Genomic DNA, 18506 nt, shown 5'->3' with positions numbered 1-18506 from the left:
AATGTCACTGGTCCCCAAAAAATGTAAATTAGTGTCAGATTTAGTGTCTGGCGCAATGTTGCAGTCCCAATAAAAATCGCTGATAGCCGCCATTACTAATAAAAAAATAAAAAGTCCATAAATCTATCCCATAGTTTGTAAACGCTATAACTTTTGCCCAAACCAAGTATACTTTTTTTTTTCTTACCAAAAATATGAGGCAGAATACAAATTGGCCTAAACTGATAAAAAAAAAATATATATTTTTTTTTTTATTGGGAATGTTTTATAGCAGAAACTATTTGTTTATTTTTAATATTGGTGTTTTTTAAAAATTAACACTTTTTTTGTTTATAGTGCAAAAACAAAAAAAAACGCAGAGGTGATCAAATACCACCAAAAGAAAGCTCTATTTGTGGGAAAAAAAGAACACCAATTGTATTTGGGTAGTGTTGCACGACCATGCAATTATCAGTTAAAGAAACAAAGTGCCAAATCGCAAAAAAATGGCCTGGTCATTAAGCGGGTAAAACCTTCCGGGCTGAATTGGTTAAAGGCTAAGTTTACTTCCACTGTGAATGCAGTCGTTTTAGCTGAATAAGGCTTTTAATTATGTCATCGAAATATACCTTATAATTAAGAGTTTTTAATTAGGTTCTAACCATTTTTACTTCTGTCAGGCTGCTACATGTGTAACGTTTTAGCTTATTTAGTGCCGGTTCACACTAGTACGACTTGCCAGGCGACTTGTCAGCTTGGCAAGTCGCGGACCGTCGCGGTCCATTGTGTAGTACAGGAACGGTTCTAATAGGAGCGACACAAGTCGCTCCGACTTAGAAAAAGGGTCCTATACTACTTCGGGGCGACCTGGAGCAACTTGCTTAGAGATTAATTTTATGAAGTCCGTGCAAGTCACGCCGAAGTCACGGTGCACGCGACTTCACACATAGCCCCCGAAGTCGTGCCGCTGCAGTGGGAAGCGGCACTTACTGGCGTTAAACTGCTTAAAATTAAAAACTACAATCATGTCCAAAAGCTTTTTAACCAGTAGCATACACACTAATTTACATATACACATGCATGCAACACAAACTGCTAAATGGATTCTAATAATTGTATTTGCATTCACCTTACTATTCTATGTACGAATACCCACTATTTCACACCACAAACCCTTTCACCATTTTTAGAAAATAAAAGCACCATTGACATCTTACCTGGTTCCAGTTTGATCACCTTAATTGCCGCTAGTTCTCCAGTGTTGACATTTCGAGCCTACAACAAACAAGGCAAGCAAGATTTTTTATTATTATTATTTTTATAGATGCATACTAAATTGTACAAGCAAAATGACAGCAAAATGGCAATAGGAAATGATCATTAAAACACAAAATTCAGTAGTTCAGCAGAAAATAGTTGAGTATCTATAGTAGAGAGGGGGAGTATACCTCCTGGGACTGCATATAGGCGTAGTCAAGTTCTTTTTCTGCCTAGTGTCCTACTCATGTAGGGGTAGTATAACCCAATGGCCAAAAAGAACAGGAGCTGTGTCTGTCAATAAACGAAAGAGAAATGGTCCTCTTTCAATTGAACAGGGGCACCCCACAACTTTGTTCAATGCACATGGTTGCAGCAGACTGGTCCAGGGTTTAAGGAGTTAAAAACAGGCAGTGAGAAGGCAATATATAGAGCAGAACGCTCTTGAGAGGGCCCCACATTTTTAAACAAGGCCTAAATGTGATCCTTTAAGACTCGATTCACACCAGCGCGACTTGTCAGGCGACTTGTCAGCCTGACAAGTCGCGTCCCATTGACTGCTACAAGACCCGTTCTAATAGGAGCGACACAAGTCGCTCCGACTGAGAAAAAGGGTCCTGTACTACTTTGGGGCGACCTCGGAGCGACTTACATAGACATTCATTATATGAAGTCCGTGCAAGTCGCGGTGCACTGGACTTCACAAGTCACCCCCGAAGTAGTACAGAGTCGTGTCGCCATAGTGTGAACCGACTCTTAACAAGTGAAGAATTTCTAAAAATCAAGAACAATGTGCATCAACTCTGCCTCCTCCTCAAACCATAGCTGTAACGGAAAGGCCTCCAACAACTCTAAATCAGGGTTTGGCAAACTCTAGCACAAGTGCCCTGGCAGAAATATGATGTCTTTTTCACTGGCAGCTGGCTGTAATTGATAACTCACTAGGTTGTCAATTACAAATTCTGCTCAGTTTCATAGATAGCCAAGTCATACAGAATTGGGGGCTGTGTCCTGTGCAACTGCCTGGGTGAGTTTGGCTCACACAGGAAAAGGATGCAGGCAGGCAGAAGAGAACCCAAGTGAATGTCTAAGAGGTAAAGCTGGGCATAGGAAGGGGGCATGAGAGAATGGATGCTGACAGGGAGGAGATGATGGATGGAGTAGCAGCGAGACAGCAGTGAAGAATATTAGCAGTATTCTCACAATGCATAGCATGGCTTTGTTGCTGAGCAGTTTGCCTTATTAGTGTCAGCTTTAAGGACAAATTTGCATATAGACATATACAGCAGCCATATCTCCTGCTTTCAAGTACAGTGTGTCTAGAGCAGTCACCCCCTCTACATCTCATCTTGCTCACTTTTGTACTGTTCCCTACTGTGACACTCTGAGCTGGCCTGACCCCAGGAGCAGAGGGGGATCAAAGAAGGAGAACCCTTCTCCTTTAGGATTTTACTGCAGGTAAACACACTGTGATCTGTGTAAACCCTCAGAGAACAACAGCAGCATTTTACATTCCAAATGTCTCCAAGCAAAGGACTTCTAGGTGATCCTGTTGAAAATCTTAATGTTAAAGTGACCTGTTACTATACTAAACTTTCCTAGGAAAGCTATCCCCATTAAAGTGAATGTGCAAGTGCATTACAAGGACTGACCTGAGGACTGCAGTGCATGAAATGAGGCTGGTACGTGTTGATGGTAAATATAAACATGTTTTGTGTGCAACAGTTAATAGAACATCTAATGAGTTGAATTTATCATTAGCAGTACAACTAGGAGTGCAAAAATTGAAAAACTTACAACTACAGCATGTTCACTGGCATGCTGGTTGACTAATGTTTTTAAAACTGGCACTCACTTTGGAAAAGATTTCCGATTCCTGCTCTAAACTGCTTTTTAACAGGACAGAAAAAGTAACACCTCAAATAATGCAGCTAAAAGAAGCACCGTTGTTTGACTTTTTTTTCTGTCTCTAAACACCCCTCTAAGTTAGCCTATGTGTGCATGCACACATAGGCGTTTACACGCAGAAGCATTTGGGGCAGAAATCTGAACGTGCCAAAATCATGTTCAGGAGAGGAGCATTTGACCAAAAACAAACCACCTGACGTGCCTAAACACTAGTTGTGAGCATTAATTAGTTTCAATGGCCAGAATAAATTAATATTCTGGTCAATGAAATGAACGCCCAAACACTTGACACACCTGAACACATCTAAACGCATTTGAAAAATGCAGCTTTAGGCACATTGTTAACACTGCTTTTCTACTGCAAGGAGAAAGGCGTTCAGAAGGACTGGGCAAACACCCAATGTGCATGAGGCCTAAGGCCCCTTGCAGACGGGGCGGACTCTGCCAAGCGGATAAACTTGCTCAGCAAAGGATCTGTCCACTGATCCCCGCTAAACAGGCAGATGACAGGTCTGTGTCCTCTCGGACTGCGTTTCCATCTGTCTGCCATCCAGACTGATCCACTGGGCGGATGGGGAACGTATCCCCATCTCTCTATTTTTAGCAGATAGGATCAGATCGCATGCCGGCCGGTGTCAGCGGATATATGTCCCCTGAAATCCACCGCTCCATAGACAGCTTTAAATGGTCTGATCGGAAAAAACTGACAGACGGACCTGATAGGTGTGAAAGGGGACATAGCTAAAACAAAAACAATTAAGGCCCCTTTCACACTTGTGCGACTTCAAAGTCGCGAGATTTTACCGTGACTTTTTGCCACGATTTTGATGCGAGTTTGACTGGGCTTATAATGTCTTTTACTCAAAACGCATCAAAATCGTCCATCATGCCTACACACCGTTCTCTTCTTCGCCTCTCCATTCCCCCTTCCAGGCCTACTCTTGGTGCCTTTTGAATCGCCCCACCCTTCATCATAGGCTGTGGTCTTGCCGTTGGATATCATCCTTTTGGGACCAAGTTGAAGCTTGTGTGCTAAGGCCTCATGCACACTGGACGTTTTTACAGCTGCTGTTAGCAGCGTCAGACGTTTTTTTTTGCAGCTGCAGAACGCCCATCCATGTTATTCTATGGCCTCATGCACACATAGAGCTTTTAGGAGCTCCAAGTGGCATAGGCGTTTTACAGCTCCAAAAAAAACCCAGGAACTGTGGGTTCAGGAGCTCCAGCGTCAAGCTGCAAAAAACGTCTGACGCTGCTAAAGGCTCCATAAGGCTCCATAACGTTGCTTAACGTGCGTTAAGCCACGTTATACGTTTTTTTTCTTCCATTCAAAATCAATGGCTCCCTATGGGAGCCTATTGATTTGAATGGAAGTCACACCGCAGGTCGGATCAGGGTGATCCGACTTGCGGTGCGACCTGCACTGTGAGAATCTTGAGGGGGAACTCCACACCAAAATGGGGAAAAAAAACGGCGTGGGGTTCCCCCCCAGGTTCCAAACCAGGCCCTTCGGGTCTGGTATGGAATTTGAGGGTAGCCCCACGCCGAAAAAATGGCGTGGGGTCCCCCCCAAAATCCATACCAGACCCTTATCCGAGCATGCAGTCCGGCATGCCAGGAAAGGGGAGGGGACGAGCGAGCGGCCCCACCCCCCCCTGGATCATACCAGGCCACACGCCCTCAACATGGGGGGGGTGTGGGTGCTTTGGGGCAGGGGGGGCTCTGCACCCCGCACCTCAAAGCACCTTGCCCCCATGTTGATGAGGACAAGGGCCTCATCCCCACAACCCTGGCCGGTGGTTGTGGGGGTCTGCGGGCAGGGGGCTCATCGGAATCTGGAAGCCCCCTTTAACAAGGGGGCCCCCCCAGATCCCGGACCCCCTCCCTATGTGAATGGGTATGGGGTACACTGTACCCCTACTCATTCACCCCATAAAATGCAGTGTATGGGAATAACGACAGGAGACGTTTTGGAAAATTTATTAAAAATCTTCATCCGGCTCTTCTCTTCTCCGGGGGTCTTCTGCTGTCTTCTCCTCTCCGAGGGTCTTCTGCTCTTTTGCTGTCCGCCCTTCTTGTCTTCTCCTCTCCGCGGGGTCTTCTGCTATCTTCTCCTCTCCGAGGGTCTTCTGCTGTCCGCCCTTCTGCTGTCCAATCTTCTTGTCTTCTCCGCTCCGGTCTTCTGCTCTTTTGCTGTCGGCTGTCCTTCTTCCTCCGGTCCTCCTCCGACGACGTCTCCAGCGATTATGCCGGCCTCTGGTCTCTGCAGCTTATTATATAGCCATTAGGGGCGTGGCCGCCAGATGACGTCATCGGGAGACCACGCCCCCTTGTGTCACAGATGACGTCATCTGTGACACAAGGGGGCGTGGTCTCCCGATGACGTCATCTGGCGGCCACGCCCCTAATGGCTATATTATAAGCTGCAGAGACCAGAGGCCGGCATAATCACTGGAGACGTCGTCAGAGGAGGACCGGAGGAAGAAGGACAGCCGACAGCAAAAGAGCAGAAGACCGGAGAGGAGAAGACAAGAAGATTGGACAGCAGAAGGGCGGACAGCAGAAGACCCTCGGAGAGGAGAAGACAGCAGAAGACCCCCGGAGAGGAGAAGACAAGAAGGGCGGACAGCAAAAGAGCAGAAGACCCTCGGAGAGAAGACAGCAGAAGACCCCCGGAGAGGAGAAGACAAGAAGGGCGGACAGCAAAAGAGCAGAAGACCCTCGGAGAGGAGAAGACAGCAGAAGACCCCCGGAGAAGAGAAGAGCCGGATGAAGATTTTTAATAAATTTTCCAAAACGTCTCCTGTCGTTATTCCCACACACTGCATTTTATGGGGTGAATGAGTAGGGGTACAGTGTACCCCATACCCATTCACATAGGGAGGGGGTCCGGGATCTGGGGGGCCCCCCTTGTTAAAGGGGGCTTCCAGATTCCGATGAGCCCCCTGCCCGCAGACCCCCACAACCACCGGCCAGGGTTGTGGGGATGAGGCCCTTGTCCTCATCAATATGGGGGCAAGGTGCTTTGAGGTGCGGGGTGCAGAGCCCCCCCTGCCCCAAAGCACCCACACCCCCCCCATGTTGAGGGCGTGTGGCCTGGTATGATCCAGGGGGGGTGGGGCCACTCGCTCGTCCCCTCCCCTTTCCTGGCATGCCGGACTGCATGCTTCGGATAAGGGTCTGGTATGGATTTTGGGGGGGGACCCCACGCCGTTTTTTCGGCGTGGGGCTACCCTCAAATTCCATACCAGACCCGAAGGGCCTGGTTTGGAACCTGGGGGGGAACCCCACGCCGTTTTTTCCCCATTTTGGCGTGGAGTTCCCCCTCAAGATTCTCACAGTGCAGGTCGCACCGCAAGTCGAATCACCCTGATCCGACCTGCGGTGTGACTTCCATTCAAATCAATAGGCTCCCATAGGGAACCATTGATTTTGAATGGAGGCAGAAAAAACGCTGCTAACAGCTACTGTGGCCAAACGTGCAATAACGCTAGTAGAAAAAGCTACTGAAAGCACGTTTTTACAGCTGCTGTTTCCCGGCGTTATGTAAACCGCTTTGGAGCACGTTTTTATGACACCCTGTGTGCATGGAGCCTAAAGGTCACAGGACTAGTACCCACAAGAAACCCTTTCTCTTTGTTATTTGGATATATGGATACACCTCCATTCATCTCTCCACACCCCCATGACAAGTCTCGCACCTCAATTATTACTCACAAACCCTGGATTATAACGTGCTACATGATAGCTAGGAGGGTTATACGGAGAAACTGGACCTCCTCCACTCCTCCGACTATTCAGGAAGTTAAATCGGATGTGAGAGCCCTTTACACCAAAGAACACCTGGATATACAAATCACCAAAGCCGACCAGCATACAAGGAAACCCTAAATATGCCCCTGTCTCCAGGTAGCCCTTTACATGCCCATTCGCTTACACTCTCGGATACGACCTCCCCCCTCGATTGACGTTCCACCCCCCCCCCCTTTTTTTTTTTTACGTTTCCTTTTTTCTTCATCCTTCCGTACACGATATCTGCTTGAATGATAAACTTACCCTTAACGAAAATATGCACAAGTCTAATCCGCACTGGAAGTTCAGTTAAACTTTTGTGGTTTCAGGTTGGGGATGTTCAGATCCTCTACAGGATTTCAGATGCCTGCCATTGTATGTACTAATGTTCTCTCTCCTTACAGGGCCTACCTCCACGAGGTAGAAATGTAATAATTTAAATTTAATAATTGAATACTGTGATAATACAGTGGCAAAACCTTATTCAATCAATCGCAGCATGAAAATCTGATACCGTCACAAGCCTAGCTGCAACATGAGGTGATGGTCATGGATAAATGGCACAACAATGGGTCTCAGGATCTTGTCATGGTATCTCTGTGCTTTCAAAAGGCCATCAATAAAATACACCTGCCCATACCATAACCCCATTGCCACCATGGGCCATTCCATCCACAACATTGACATCAGCAAACCACTCACCCACACGACGCTATACACGTGGCCTGTCAGCTGCCCTGTACAGTGAAAACCGGAATTCATCTGTAAAACGAACACCACTCCAAAGTGCCAGACGCCATTGAATGTGAGCAAGTCGGTTACGGCGAAAAAACTGCAGTGAGGTCGAGACCCTGATAAAGGGCGACGAGCATGCAGATGAGCTTCCCTAAAACAGTTTCTGTAAGTTTGTGCAGAAATGATTTGGTTATGCAAACCGATTGTTGCAGCAGCTGTCCGGGTGGCCGGTCTCAGATGATCTTGGAGGTGAAGATGCTGGATGTGGAGCTCCAGGGCTGGTGTGGTTACACCTGGTATGCGGTTGTGAGGCCGGTTAGATGTACTGCCAAATTATCTAAAACGCCTTTGGAGGCCCCTTGAATGAACATTCAATTTACGGGCAACAGCTCTGGTGGACATCCCTGCAGTCAGCATGCCAATTGCACGCTTCCTCAAAACTTGCGACATCTGTGGCGTGCTGTGTGATAAAACTGCACATTTTAGGGCTCTTTCACAATGCGGTCCGCTCCGGCACTTTTTTTTTTTCACGGAGCAGATGACACTTGTGTGATCCGCTCCGTATGTCCGCATATCATCCCATCCCTTTGCGGATGATATACGGACATAATGTATGTCTATGGGCATTGCGGATGTCAGCGGATGACACCGCTGACATCCGATTTTGCATCCTTTCCGTTTTTTCAACGGAGCAAAAAAATGGATTTTTGTAAGATCTTACCGTAAAATCCTTTTCTCTTAAGCTCATTGACAGACGTAGTCTTCTTGATTCTCAAGAGCTGGGTTATGTTGTCTCCGCAGGAGTAGGACTAGGCAGAAAGACAAAACGTTCTGGCTCCACCTTAGGGGCAGTCCCTGAGGGTATATCCTCCCTCTCTCTGCTACAGGGAATCAGTTCTGTTTTAAAGCAGTACAGAGAATTTAACCCAACCCAACTCAATGATAGAGGGGCGGGTACTACGTCTGTCAATGAGCTTAAGAGAAAAGGATTTTACGGTAAGATCTTACAAAAATCCATTTTTCTCTATCGCTCATTGACAGACGTAGTCTTCTTGATTCTCAAGAGCTGGGACATCCAGAAGCAGTGCCACAAATGAGGGGTGGGATTGACAAAATCAAATCCAATCTAGAAGGCCCAACTGGTGCCAAACTAGAAGTTTTAAAGGCTCATTATAAACAAAGAATGAGACTAAAGAAAAATTTTCCAACGGAAAAAACCCTCGAGGTAGACCACTGGTCTCCTCAAATTGCGGCCTGCAAAACCTTGCGGCCAAACGAGGCATCAGACGATGCCATTACATCAACTTTATAATGTTTAGTAAAGGTATGCACCGACGACCAGGTAGCCGCCTTGCACACCTGGACCACTGACGCCTGATGGCGAAAGGCCCATGACGCACTAAGTGCCCGACTGGAGTGCGCCTTAACAGGGAACGGGGGCTCCCGACCCTTAATAGAATAAGCCTGTACTACCGTCTGTCTGATCCATCTGGAAATGGTCGCGGCAGATGCAGACAACCCCTTTTTGGGTCCATCTGGGATCACAAAAAGTGAATCCCTCTTGCGAAACGAGTCTGTCGTTTTCAAGTATACCCTGATCGCCCGGACCACATCCAAGGAGTGTAAAGCAAACTCCCGAGGATGACTGGGCTTAGGACACAGGGAAGGTAATACAATTTCTTCATTCAGATGAAATTCTGAAACCACTTTTGGTAGGAAGGATGGATTCGGACGAAGAACCACCTTATCTCTATGAGCCACCAGATATGGTGAACGACAAGATAATGCGGCCAGTTCTGACACCCTGCGTGCAGAAGTAATAGCCACCAAGAAGGCCACCTTCTGGGACAACGTGGGTAGAGGAATCTCCCTAATATCTTCAAAGGGAGGTTTCTGAAGAACCGACAACACTAAATTAAGATCCCAGGGGGGTAACGGCGCGTGCACTGGCGGAGCCAGATGTCGCACCCCCTGGATGAAGTTCCGCACCAAGGAATGAGTAGCCAAAGGCTTCTGAAAGAAGATGGCTAATGCTGAGACCTGACCCTTGATAGTACTCAAGGCCAGTTTCTGCTCAACCCCTTGTTGCAGAAAAGCCAATATTCGACTAATCGAATAAGACCGAGGACGGAACCCCAAAGGTTCACACCATGCAATGTAGGACTTCCATGTGCGATGATAAATCTTTCTGGAAGTCGCTTTCCTTGCTTCAACTAGAGTAGGAAATAACTGAAGCTGACAAACCTTTGTCCTTCAGCACCTGGGTCTCAATAGCCAGGCCGTTAAAGCCAGCGATCGTAAAGCAGGATGGAAGATCGGTCCCTGAGACAGTAGATCCTCCCTGAGAGGAAGTCTCCACGGGACGTCCGCCACCAGTCTGACCATGTCGGCGTACCAAGCTCGACGAGGCCAGTCCGGAGCTACCAGGATTACTGGGATTCCTTCCTCCTCTATCCTGCGAAGAAGTCTTGGCAGTAACGCGAGAGGAGGGAAGGCATATATTAGCTGGTATTGCCCCCACGGGGCGATCAGTGCGTCTGCGGTTTCTGCTAGAGGATCGCGGGAGCGAGCCACGAATCTCTGAACTTTCCTGTTGAATCGTGATGCCAACAGATCCACATCCGGGGTGCCCCACCGTAGGCACAACTGGTGGAAAACGTCTGGATGGAGGGACCATTCCCCCTGATCCAGGGTCTGACGGCTGAGATAATCTGCCTGCCAATTCTCCACCCCCGGAATGAACACCGCAGAGATTGCTGGAACAAATCGTTCCGCCCAGCGAAGAATGCAAGCCACATCTTTGGCCGCTCGGACACTCTTGGTGCCCCCCTGGTGATTGACATAAGCCACGGCCGTGGCATTGTCCGACTGGATCCGAACCGGGCTGCCCTGGAGCTGCTCGGTCCAGTGAATCAGACAAAGTCTGATCGCTCTCAGTTCCAATACATTTATCGGTAACCTGGATTCTTCCGGGGACCAAAGTCCCTGGACAGATAACTGACCGAGAATTCCTCCCCATCCGGATAGACTGGCATCCGTGGTCACTATCGTCCAATATATTGGCAGAAATGACTTTCCCTGGCTGAGCATCGGAGACCGAAGCCACCAGACCAGAGACTCTCTGGTCTGTTTGCTCAATCGGATCTGATTGTCCAGGGATTCCGGATTCCGATTCCATCTGAGAAGAATCTCTTGCTGAAGAATTCGGGTATGGGACTGGGCAAATGGGACTGCTTCGAACGAAGCCACCATCAACCCCAGAACCCTCATGCAAGTCCGAAGGGAAGACCAGCTGTTGGACAGTAACAACTGGACTGCTGATTGAATCTTTCGGAGTTTCCCTACCGGAAGAAAAACTCTTGTCCTGACTGTGTCTAGAATTAGACCCAGATATTCGAGCCTCTGGGTGGGAACCAGAAATGACTTTTGCTGGTTCACCAGCCACCCGAATTCCTGTAAAGAAATCATAGTAATTTCTATGTTTTGTAGCAAGGTCTGAGGAGACTCTGCATGAAGCAGAAGATCGTCTAGGTAACCAAGGATCGATATACCTCTTTGGCGCAGAAGTGCCAACATTGGGGCCAACACCTTTGTGAAGACCCGCGGAGCCGTGGCGAGACCGAAAGGTAACGCCACAAACTGATAGTGGTTCTCCTCTACGGAAAAGCGTAGAAACCGCTGATGTCCTGCGAAAATGGGAATGTGAAGATAGGCGTCCTTGATGTCTATGGACGCTAGGACATCCCCTGGATGCAGGAAGGCTGCTACCGTGCGAATGGACTCCATTCTGAATCTTCTTATGTTGACGAAAGAATTGAGTGCTCTTAAGTCCAGAATTGGACGCACTTTGCCCTCTTTCCTGGGTATTGTAAACAGGTTTGAATAAAACCCTTGAAACCGTTCTGTCCAAGGAACGTGGACTACCACTCCTTGTTGTAGTAAATCTGTGACTGCTCTCCGCAGATCTTCTAAACGATCTGCGGATAGTCGGATATTGGAAGGGAAGAATCGCGCCGGTGGGAGAGATCGAAACTCGATCTTGTACCCTGACCTTATGACTTCGCAAACCCATTTGTCCGGGATTCTGGAAAGCCATGGATCCGGGAACCGGCGAAGACGTCCCCCCACCCCAGTTATGGGTGGGGGCGCACCTTCAGGCTTTGGATGGTTTATCTTCAGGTCTGGAGGGGGCGGGCTTTTGCTTGCCCGACCAACGACCCCTGACGCCTCCTGCAGGAGCTTTGGAGGACTTAGTTTTTTCACCCGCTGGACGAAAAAACCTCTTGTGAGCAGAAAAAGAAGGCCCTCGTCTTTGACGAGTTCCTCTACCTTTAAAATTTTGCGGTAAAAAGGTGCTCTTTCCACCCGTGAGATCTTTAATGATCTCATCTAAGTTGGCTCCAAATAGACGCTCTCCTGAAAAGGGGATATTAGCCAATGCTTTTTTGGAACCTTGGTCGGCTAACCAACCTTTTAGCCACAGTGTACGCCTGAGAACCACTGCTGAGACTGATGCTCGCGCCAATAATGGAGTGGCGTCTAACGCCGCATCACACACAAACTGTAACCCCTGTATCATTTGTTCCAACAAATCTGATACCGCCTGAGGGACCTCTTCTAAGTCCCGGCGTAACCACTTGGTCCATTCAGTTACAGCCTGCGAAACCAGACCAATAGCTATTATAGGTCTGAAAGCTGATCCAATCAAGGAAAACATGGTGCGAGACATAGCTTCTATCTTGCGATCCACTGGATCTTTAAAAGACGGAGCGTCTTCTAAAGGAATAACCGTGGCTTTATTCAATCTAGCAATTGGTGAATCCACCACAGGTGGTTCTGTCCATTTCTTAATAAGGGTTTCCTCAAACGGATAACGCCTGTCAATGCGTTTAGAAATAGTAAAAGTGCGTTTTGGCAGACGCCATTCTTCTTCGATTGGATTGCCAAAACATTTGGGCAATGGAAAAACCTTCGCCACTTTGATGCGTTTTTTCGTCCCAAAAGGGATTTCAGTTTCAGCTATTTCTGATGGAATACCCTGTAACCTTAAGGTCTCTTGAACAGATACAATGAGTGCGTTTACCAAGGCTTCCTCTCGGGCTATGGCGGATGCCGAAACATCCTCCTCACTGTCTGAAGAGACAGGACCCGAGACACCAATCCCAGATGAAGTACCTGCAACTGCAGAAATAGGCTCAGAGTCTGAGTCCGAGGTTTCAGATAATAAGGGGTTAGGCGGGGGTCGCTTTCTTGCGCCCTGTCCCTGACAAGCCACTTCCACCCGGGACACAAAAGTTTCCATAATAGCTGACAATGATTCAATTGTCAATGGGGTGCTGGAGGATCCTGCAGACCCCTCGAGGGGATCCGGAGGAGATACATGAGTGGCAGGGTCCATGTTAATACAGGACACCTTAGCCAGCAAACAAAAAAACTTTTTCTTTTTTTTTTTTTTTGTGTGTCTCCCCCTAGCGCAATAGCGCCCCTCAGAGTACCTGCTTCTCGATCCCACAGAGAGAGAGAGGGACCCCCAAGGCTCACCAACCGATGCAGTGCAGTTTCCAACCAACTGCAGTCAGCGTCTGTCTTACACAGACTGGAAGGAGCTGTTTGCTTTTTCCCGGGTAGAAGGCGTGGCTCCGCCCCCTGTGTACGCCTTCCGGCGTTCCCAGCTCTCCACGAGGTAGCTGGGCTCACAAAACATGGCCGCCCCCATAGAAGAGACATAAGACTCCAAAAACATGGCGGCCGGCGTGACCTGAGGACATACATGCATTCGGTCTACGGCAAAATGGCGGCGGACCGCCGAAATCGTTTTCCCAGCACATCCACCTGCATCTCTGCTAAGAGGCGATATATGGATCTACAGAAGATACACTACACATAAGGTAGGATTATACCTCCTATGTCTGCTGTAATGTTACAGTCTGCTGGGTAGAGTGTTAGCTCTTAAACCAAGTCCACTTCCCACAAACACATGCTGTATTACAAGGGGGACTTGTAAGTATCAGATATATACTGACCATATATGGAGGGGCCCATAATACATACTGCCTCATAACGAGGAAAAAAAAGGGAACGTTTACTCACCATACCGAACCGACAGGCACCCTCTCCTCACAATACCCTCTCCACCGGGGTGGGGGTTTGTGGACTACTCCGGACGCCTCGACTCTCTGGTACCTGGCGTCCAAGCGAGACTTTTAACTCGCAAAGTCAGTCCCTTCACTGGGACTCCGTCGCGGCCGACCCAGCGCGGAGCTCTGGTCTGCACGCGCTCGTAGGCAGAAACCGGGGTGACCACTGGATCTCAACATCCAGCCCGTCGCCCGGCCCCGCATACTTACTTGAATCTGTCGCGGCCGACCAAGCGCAATGCCATGGTCTGCGCGCGCTCGTAGGCCGGCTGGGGTGACCACAAGTGTCGCCCAGTCCGGCATTTTTGCTTGAAGATCTCACAGGAAAAAAACACTGGAGAAAACTACCTAAAAAATGTCTTTTTCTTAAAGAAAAAAAGTCTTGCCAGGACCAAAAGATCCCAGCAAGGAACTTAGGTCCTTACTCCTGACTAGACAGAAAAAAACTGATTCCCTGTAGCAGAGAGAGGGAGGATATACCCTCAGGGACTGCCCCTAAGGTGGAGCCAGAACGTTTTGTCTTTCTGCCTAGTCCTACTCCTGCGGAGACAACATAACCCAGCTCTTGAGAATCAAGAAGACTACGTCTGTCAATAAGCGATAGAGAAATAGGGTTCTGTTCCATTCCAAAAAACGGAACAGAACTGAAAGGAAGAAAATCGGATGTCAGCGGATGGTCATCCACTGACATCCGCAATGCCGTTGACATACATTATGTCCGTAAATCATCCGCAAAAAATAGGATGATTTACAGACATGCGGAACGCCTGTGTGAAAGGGACCTTAGAGTGCCTTTTATTGTGGCCAGCCTAAGGCACACCTGTGCAATAGTCATGCTGTCTAATCAGCATTTTGATATGCCACACCTGTGAGGTGGATGGATTATCTCAGAAAAGGAGAAGTGTTCACTATCACAGAGTTGAGCTCATAAAAAAATGGGGGCAAAAACAAAAAAGTGTTTCATCGATAATTTTGTTCAGTGTAATTAGCTTAGTCTGATATTATTTAAAAATGTATGGTCTTCACCCAGTACTAAAAATAACTTGGGCATGATACAGAAAACAATATGCTACTCCTGATACTACTATCTGCCAGCAACATCTGCAATTAATGTATTTAAAGATGAGCATCTTGTAAAGCGGATTGTTTATCTGAAGGCCTGCTTTAAATTCCCAGGGATTACTTCAGCTTTAACGACATTACATCTAACTGTATTTTAAATGGCTTTAAGATCAATGGATTATTTGGACTGTATACAGTCTTGTTAAGCTAAATAGCATAATATGCTTGATTAATTAACAGTTGTTGAAACAGTAATGATAATAATAAAAATAAAGCAATATCCCTAGTGATGAACAGCAGATCTGTGGGAAATATGTCCCCACATCAGAGAACACTGATCAGCATTGCAGGCTATTGCCTGCAGCGCTGAGCAAGTGGGGAAAATCCAACAGGGCAGTTGTACAGAAGTAGATTGTTAGATCAGCTTTTGTACAACCTCCCTGCCACCCATACATAGATCAAAATTTGGCTGGACCCTGCTGAACTGGCCGAATTTCAATCCATACATGGCTGGCTTTATTCTTTGGTTTGTGCAATACACACAATACAATCTATCGATCTATAGCAGAATACACACAGGCAGTCTCTTATTAAGCCACTTAGCTTCCCTGCACTTACCCAATGCCCTTTCCTACAAGCATCATATCTAGTGCAGGCTCCAAGTCTGAGCTTACACAGTGATGACGGCCCCATTCAGGCTGCAGCACTGTATTGACCCAACCCGGAGCAACAAAAATTTGAGATAGCTGTAACGGGTGGAAGAAAAGTGCAACAAAGGCAAGCATAAGTGGCAAGTATAATAGGCTTCTTCCAGGCCCCCTCTATTTGTTTTAGATTCGAAAGCACTTATCCTCAAATACAAAAATATCTATAATCTAAAAACCACACATGTAAAGCGATATTCTCAGTGTTCGCAATCATCAAACATAGGCAATGTACCTTTAACCGCTTCCCATCCGCGCTATAGCCTATATACGGCTGCAGCGCGGACTCGAATTTTCGAGGCGAGCGCACATCGGGGAGAATCTGTGTCGGCCGTGTCCCTTGGACACGGCCGATCACAGATCGTGGTGAATGGCCAATCACAGCGGCCATTCACCACGTGATCAAGCCGTCCAATGAGAGATGATCTCATATGTAAACATATGAGATCATCTCTCATCGCCGGTGCTCCTTCCTCACACAGACACTGCAGTGTGAGGAAGGAGGGGGAGCCGACAGCCGCTGGGGACACAGAGAAATGTAATCAGGGCACTGATCACTAAAGGTAAAAAAACCAAACACATTGCCCCCCCATCAGTGCCCACAGTGCCCGCCATCAGTGCCCCCATCAATGCCCACAATCAGTGCCCATAGTGCTGCCAGTCAGTGCCCATCAGTGCCTGCTCATCTAGGCACTGATGAGCACTGACTGGCAGCACTATGGGCACTGAGTGTGGGCACTGATGGTGCTGCCCATCAGTGCTCATCAGTGCCGTCCATCAGTGCCACCCGTCAGTGTCCATCAGTGCCATCCGCCAGTGCCCATCAGTGCCGCCTATCAGTGCCCATCAGTGCCGCCCGTCAGTGCCGCCTCTCAGTGCCACCTCTCAGTGCCGCCTATCAGTGCCGCCTATCAATGCCACCTATCAGTGCTCATCAGTGCGGCATATTAGTGCCACCTCATCAGTGCCCATAAGTGCCACCTCATCAGTGCCCATAAGTGCCACCTCATCAGTGCCCATCAGTGCAGCCTATCAGTGCCCATCAGTCCTGCCTCATCAGCGCACATCAGTGAGGGAGAAAAATTTATTTTCAAAATTTACTCGCAGAAAATAAGAAAAACTTTTTTTTTTTTTTCAAAAATTTCTGTCTTTTTTCTTTTTTTTTTGTAAAAAATAAGAAACCCAGAGGTGATTACATACCACCAAAAGAAAGCTCTATTTGTGTGAAAAAAATGATAAAAATTTCATATGGGTACAGTGTAGCATGACCGCGCAATTGTCATTCAAAGTGTGCGAGCACTGAAAGCTGAAAATTGGCCTGGATGGGAAGGGCGTTTAAGTGCACAGTAGGCAAGTGGTTAAACCTCCAATACTCCACGTGCAATTTATGTTTAAAATAAAGTCCCAAAAAAGGTCCTTTTTATATTCAAAATAATAAAGTGATAAAAAGTCCACAAAATTACTTGTAAAAACAAAAAGATCCACATTCTCTTGTGCAAGGATGCGAGCAAACCAATCCAGCCATCACCACCAAAAAAGACCCTCTCAGATGTCTTTCCCAAGATATCATGGACAACTTACAGAACCCACATAGATGGTTTCCAGGGCATACATCTAGCACTAGAGGACCGTGGGACTGCAGGTATTCAGCCACTCAAGCCACTTCACTCTTCCCACATGAACCATATAATTTAAATGGAAGCACACTGCACATAGCGTGATACAGTTTTAAAGCTGGTATTTAGTCTTAGTGTATATGTTTTCAAAAAAGATTTTTTGCATGCAAAATTAGAAAATTTTAAATACTTGCAATACACAAAATGGCGCTATCGGTATCAGTAACCAGCGCACATGCATGAGAACCAAATAATGTAAGAAACTGTGCTCCCACCCGCCCAATGCAGCATTTCCTTACAAAGAACGTCTTCAGGACAAATAAGAGCAAGTTCCCATAGCATCACGAGACATCCTTTCTTTAATTTGGTAGATATGCCCTGCAGCCCCATAGGCTGCAATTGATTGCATTTCCCTGTAAGTAATCTATTACAGCCAAAGTAGTAAAGTGCATTCCCAAATTTACATATCTGCACTTTAAATGCTGGACAAAGCATTTGTCCAAGATATGAATATAAAATAAATGCCTCGCATCCTCAGAACCCTAAACCTGAATCAGAGCAAGAAAAGAAATATGAAGCATGATCCACTGCTCTAACAGGAAAAGAACATTCCTTTCCCATCCCTTAAGGTAAATACTCGCTACATCAAAAGTCTACAATTTTATTTTTTATGAACATTAATAGCCATTTATACGATATGCAGTCAAACTATGTACTGATCTACGAATCCTTTTCAATATGCAGAGGTTTGACCTTTTTTCTACAGTCACAAACTGTGCCCTTTTCTCCTCCTAAATGGAGCAACTTTCCACCATGTTCACTAAATGGGCCATTTATGTACAGCTATAGAATGCTACTGTCAGGATACATGGGTTCTGTTAGCCCTTAATTGCCTGAAATATGAAAATGACAGAATAAAAATTGGACTTTACAGGCGGTAAAGGAGGGATAATCAAAACTGTATAAAATGCATATTGTTTATTGTATCAAAAAAGTTAAAAAACATTTTACATAAGCACAAACTAATAACCATTACACCTAAAAGAATTCCTATTGAGGAATAACAATTGATACAGTGGGTCCTAATATGTAGTGCAGGTTTTCAAATCCAATGCTTTTCACCGCATGCTTCTTCAGGGCTGAAAAGACCATTCATTACTTATCTACAAAAAGATAGAATGTAATTTTTCATATTCAAAAATCTATTTTATATATTAGATAATTGACCATTACTGCAGCAGGGAATACATAGGGATAGACCTGAATTACTGCACATGCACAAAGTTCGCCTGGGCAGGCACCGGGACCATATAAGA

At 46.8% G+C, this 18506-nt stretch overlaps 1 protein-coding gene across 6 annotated transcripts in view; it reads right to left on the bottom strand.

The window, feature by feature from the left end:
* Nucleotides 1–18506, bottom strand: part of MAP4K3 (mitogen-activated protein kinase kinase kinase kinase 3) — an 883599-nt gene that overhangs the window by 766112 nt on the left and 98981 nt on the right. For all 6 annotated transcript variants that reach the window (XM_082251934.1, XM_082251933.1, XM_082251935.1 and 3 more), the window contains exon 2: nt 1197–1254. In XM_082251934.1, the coding sequence (XP_082108060.1) occupies nt 1197–1254 (58 nt within the window). The remainder of the gene's footprint in view (nt 1–1196; nt 1255–18506) is intronic.

Source organism: Pelophylax lessonae (genome assembly GCF_965119305.1).
Source record: "Pelophylax lessonae genome assembly, chromosome: 3".
Classification (NCBI taxonomy): Eukaryota; Metazoa; Chordata; class Amphibia; order Anura; family Ranidae; genus Pelophylax; species Pelophylax lessonae.
This window is presented reverse-complemented; position numbering and strand designations above follow the sequence as displayed.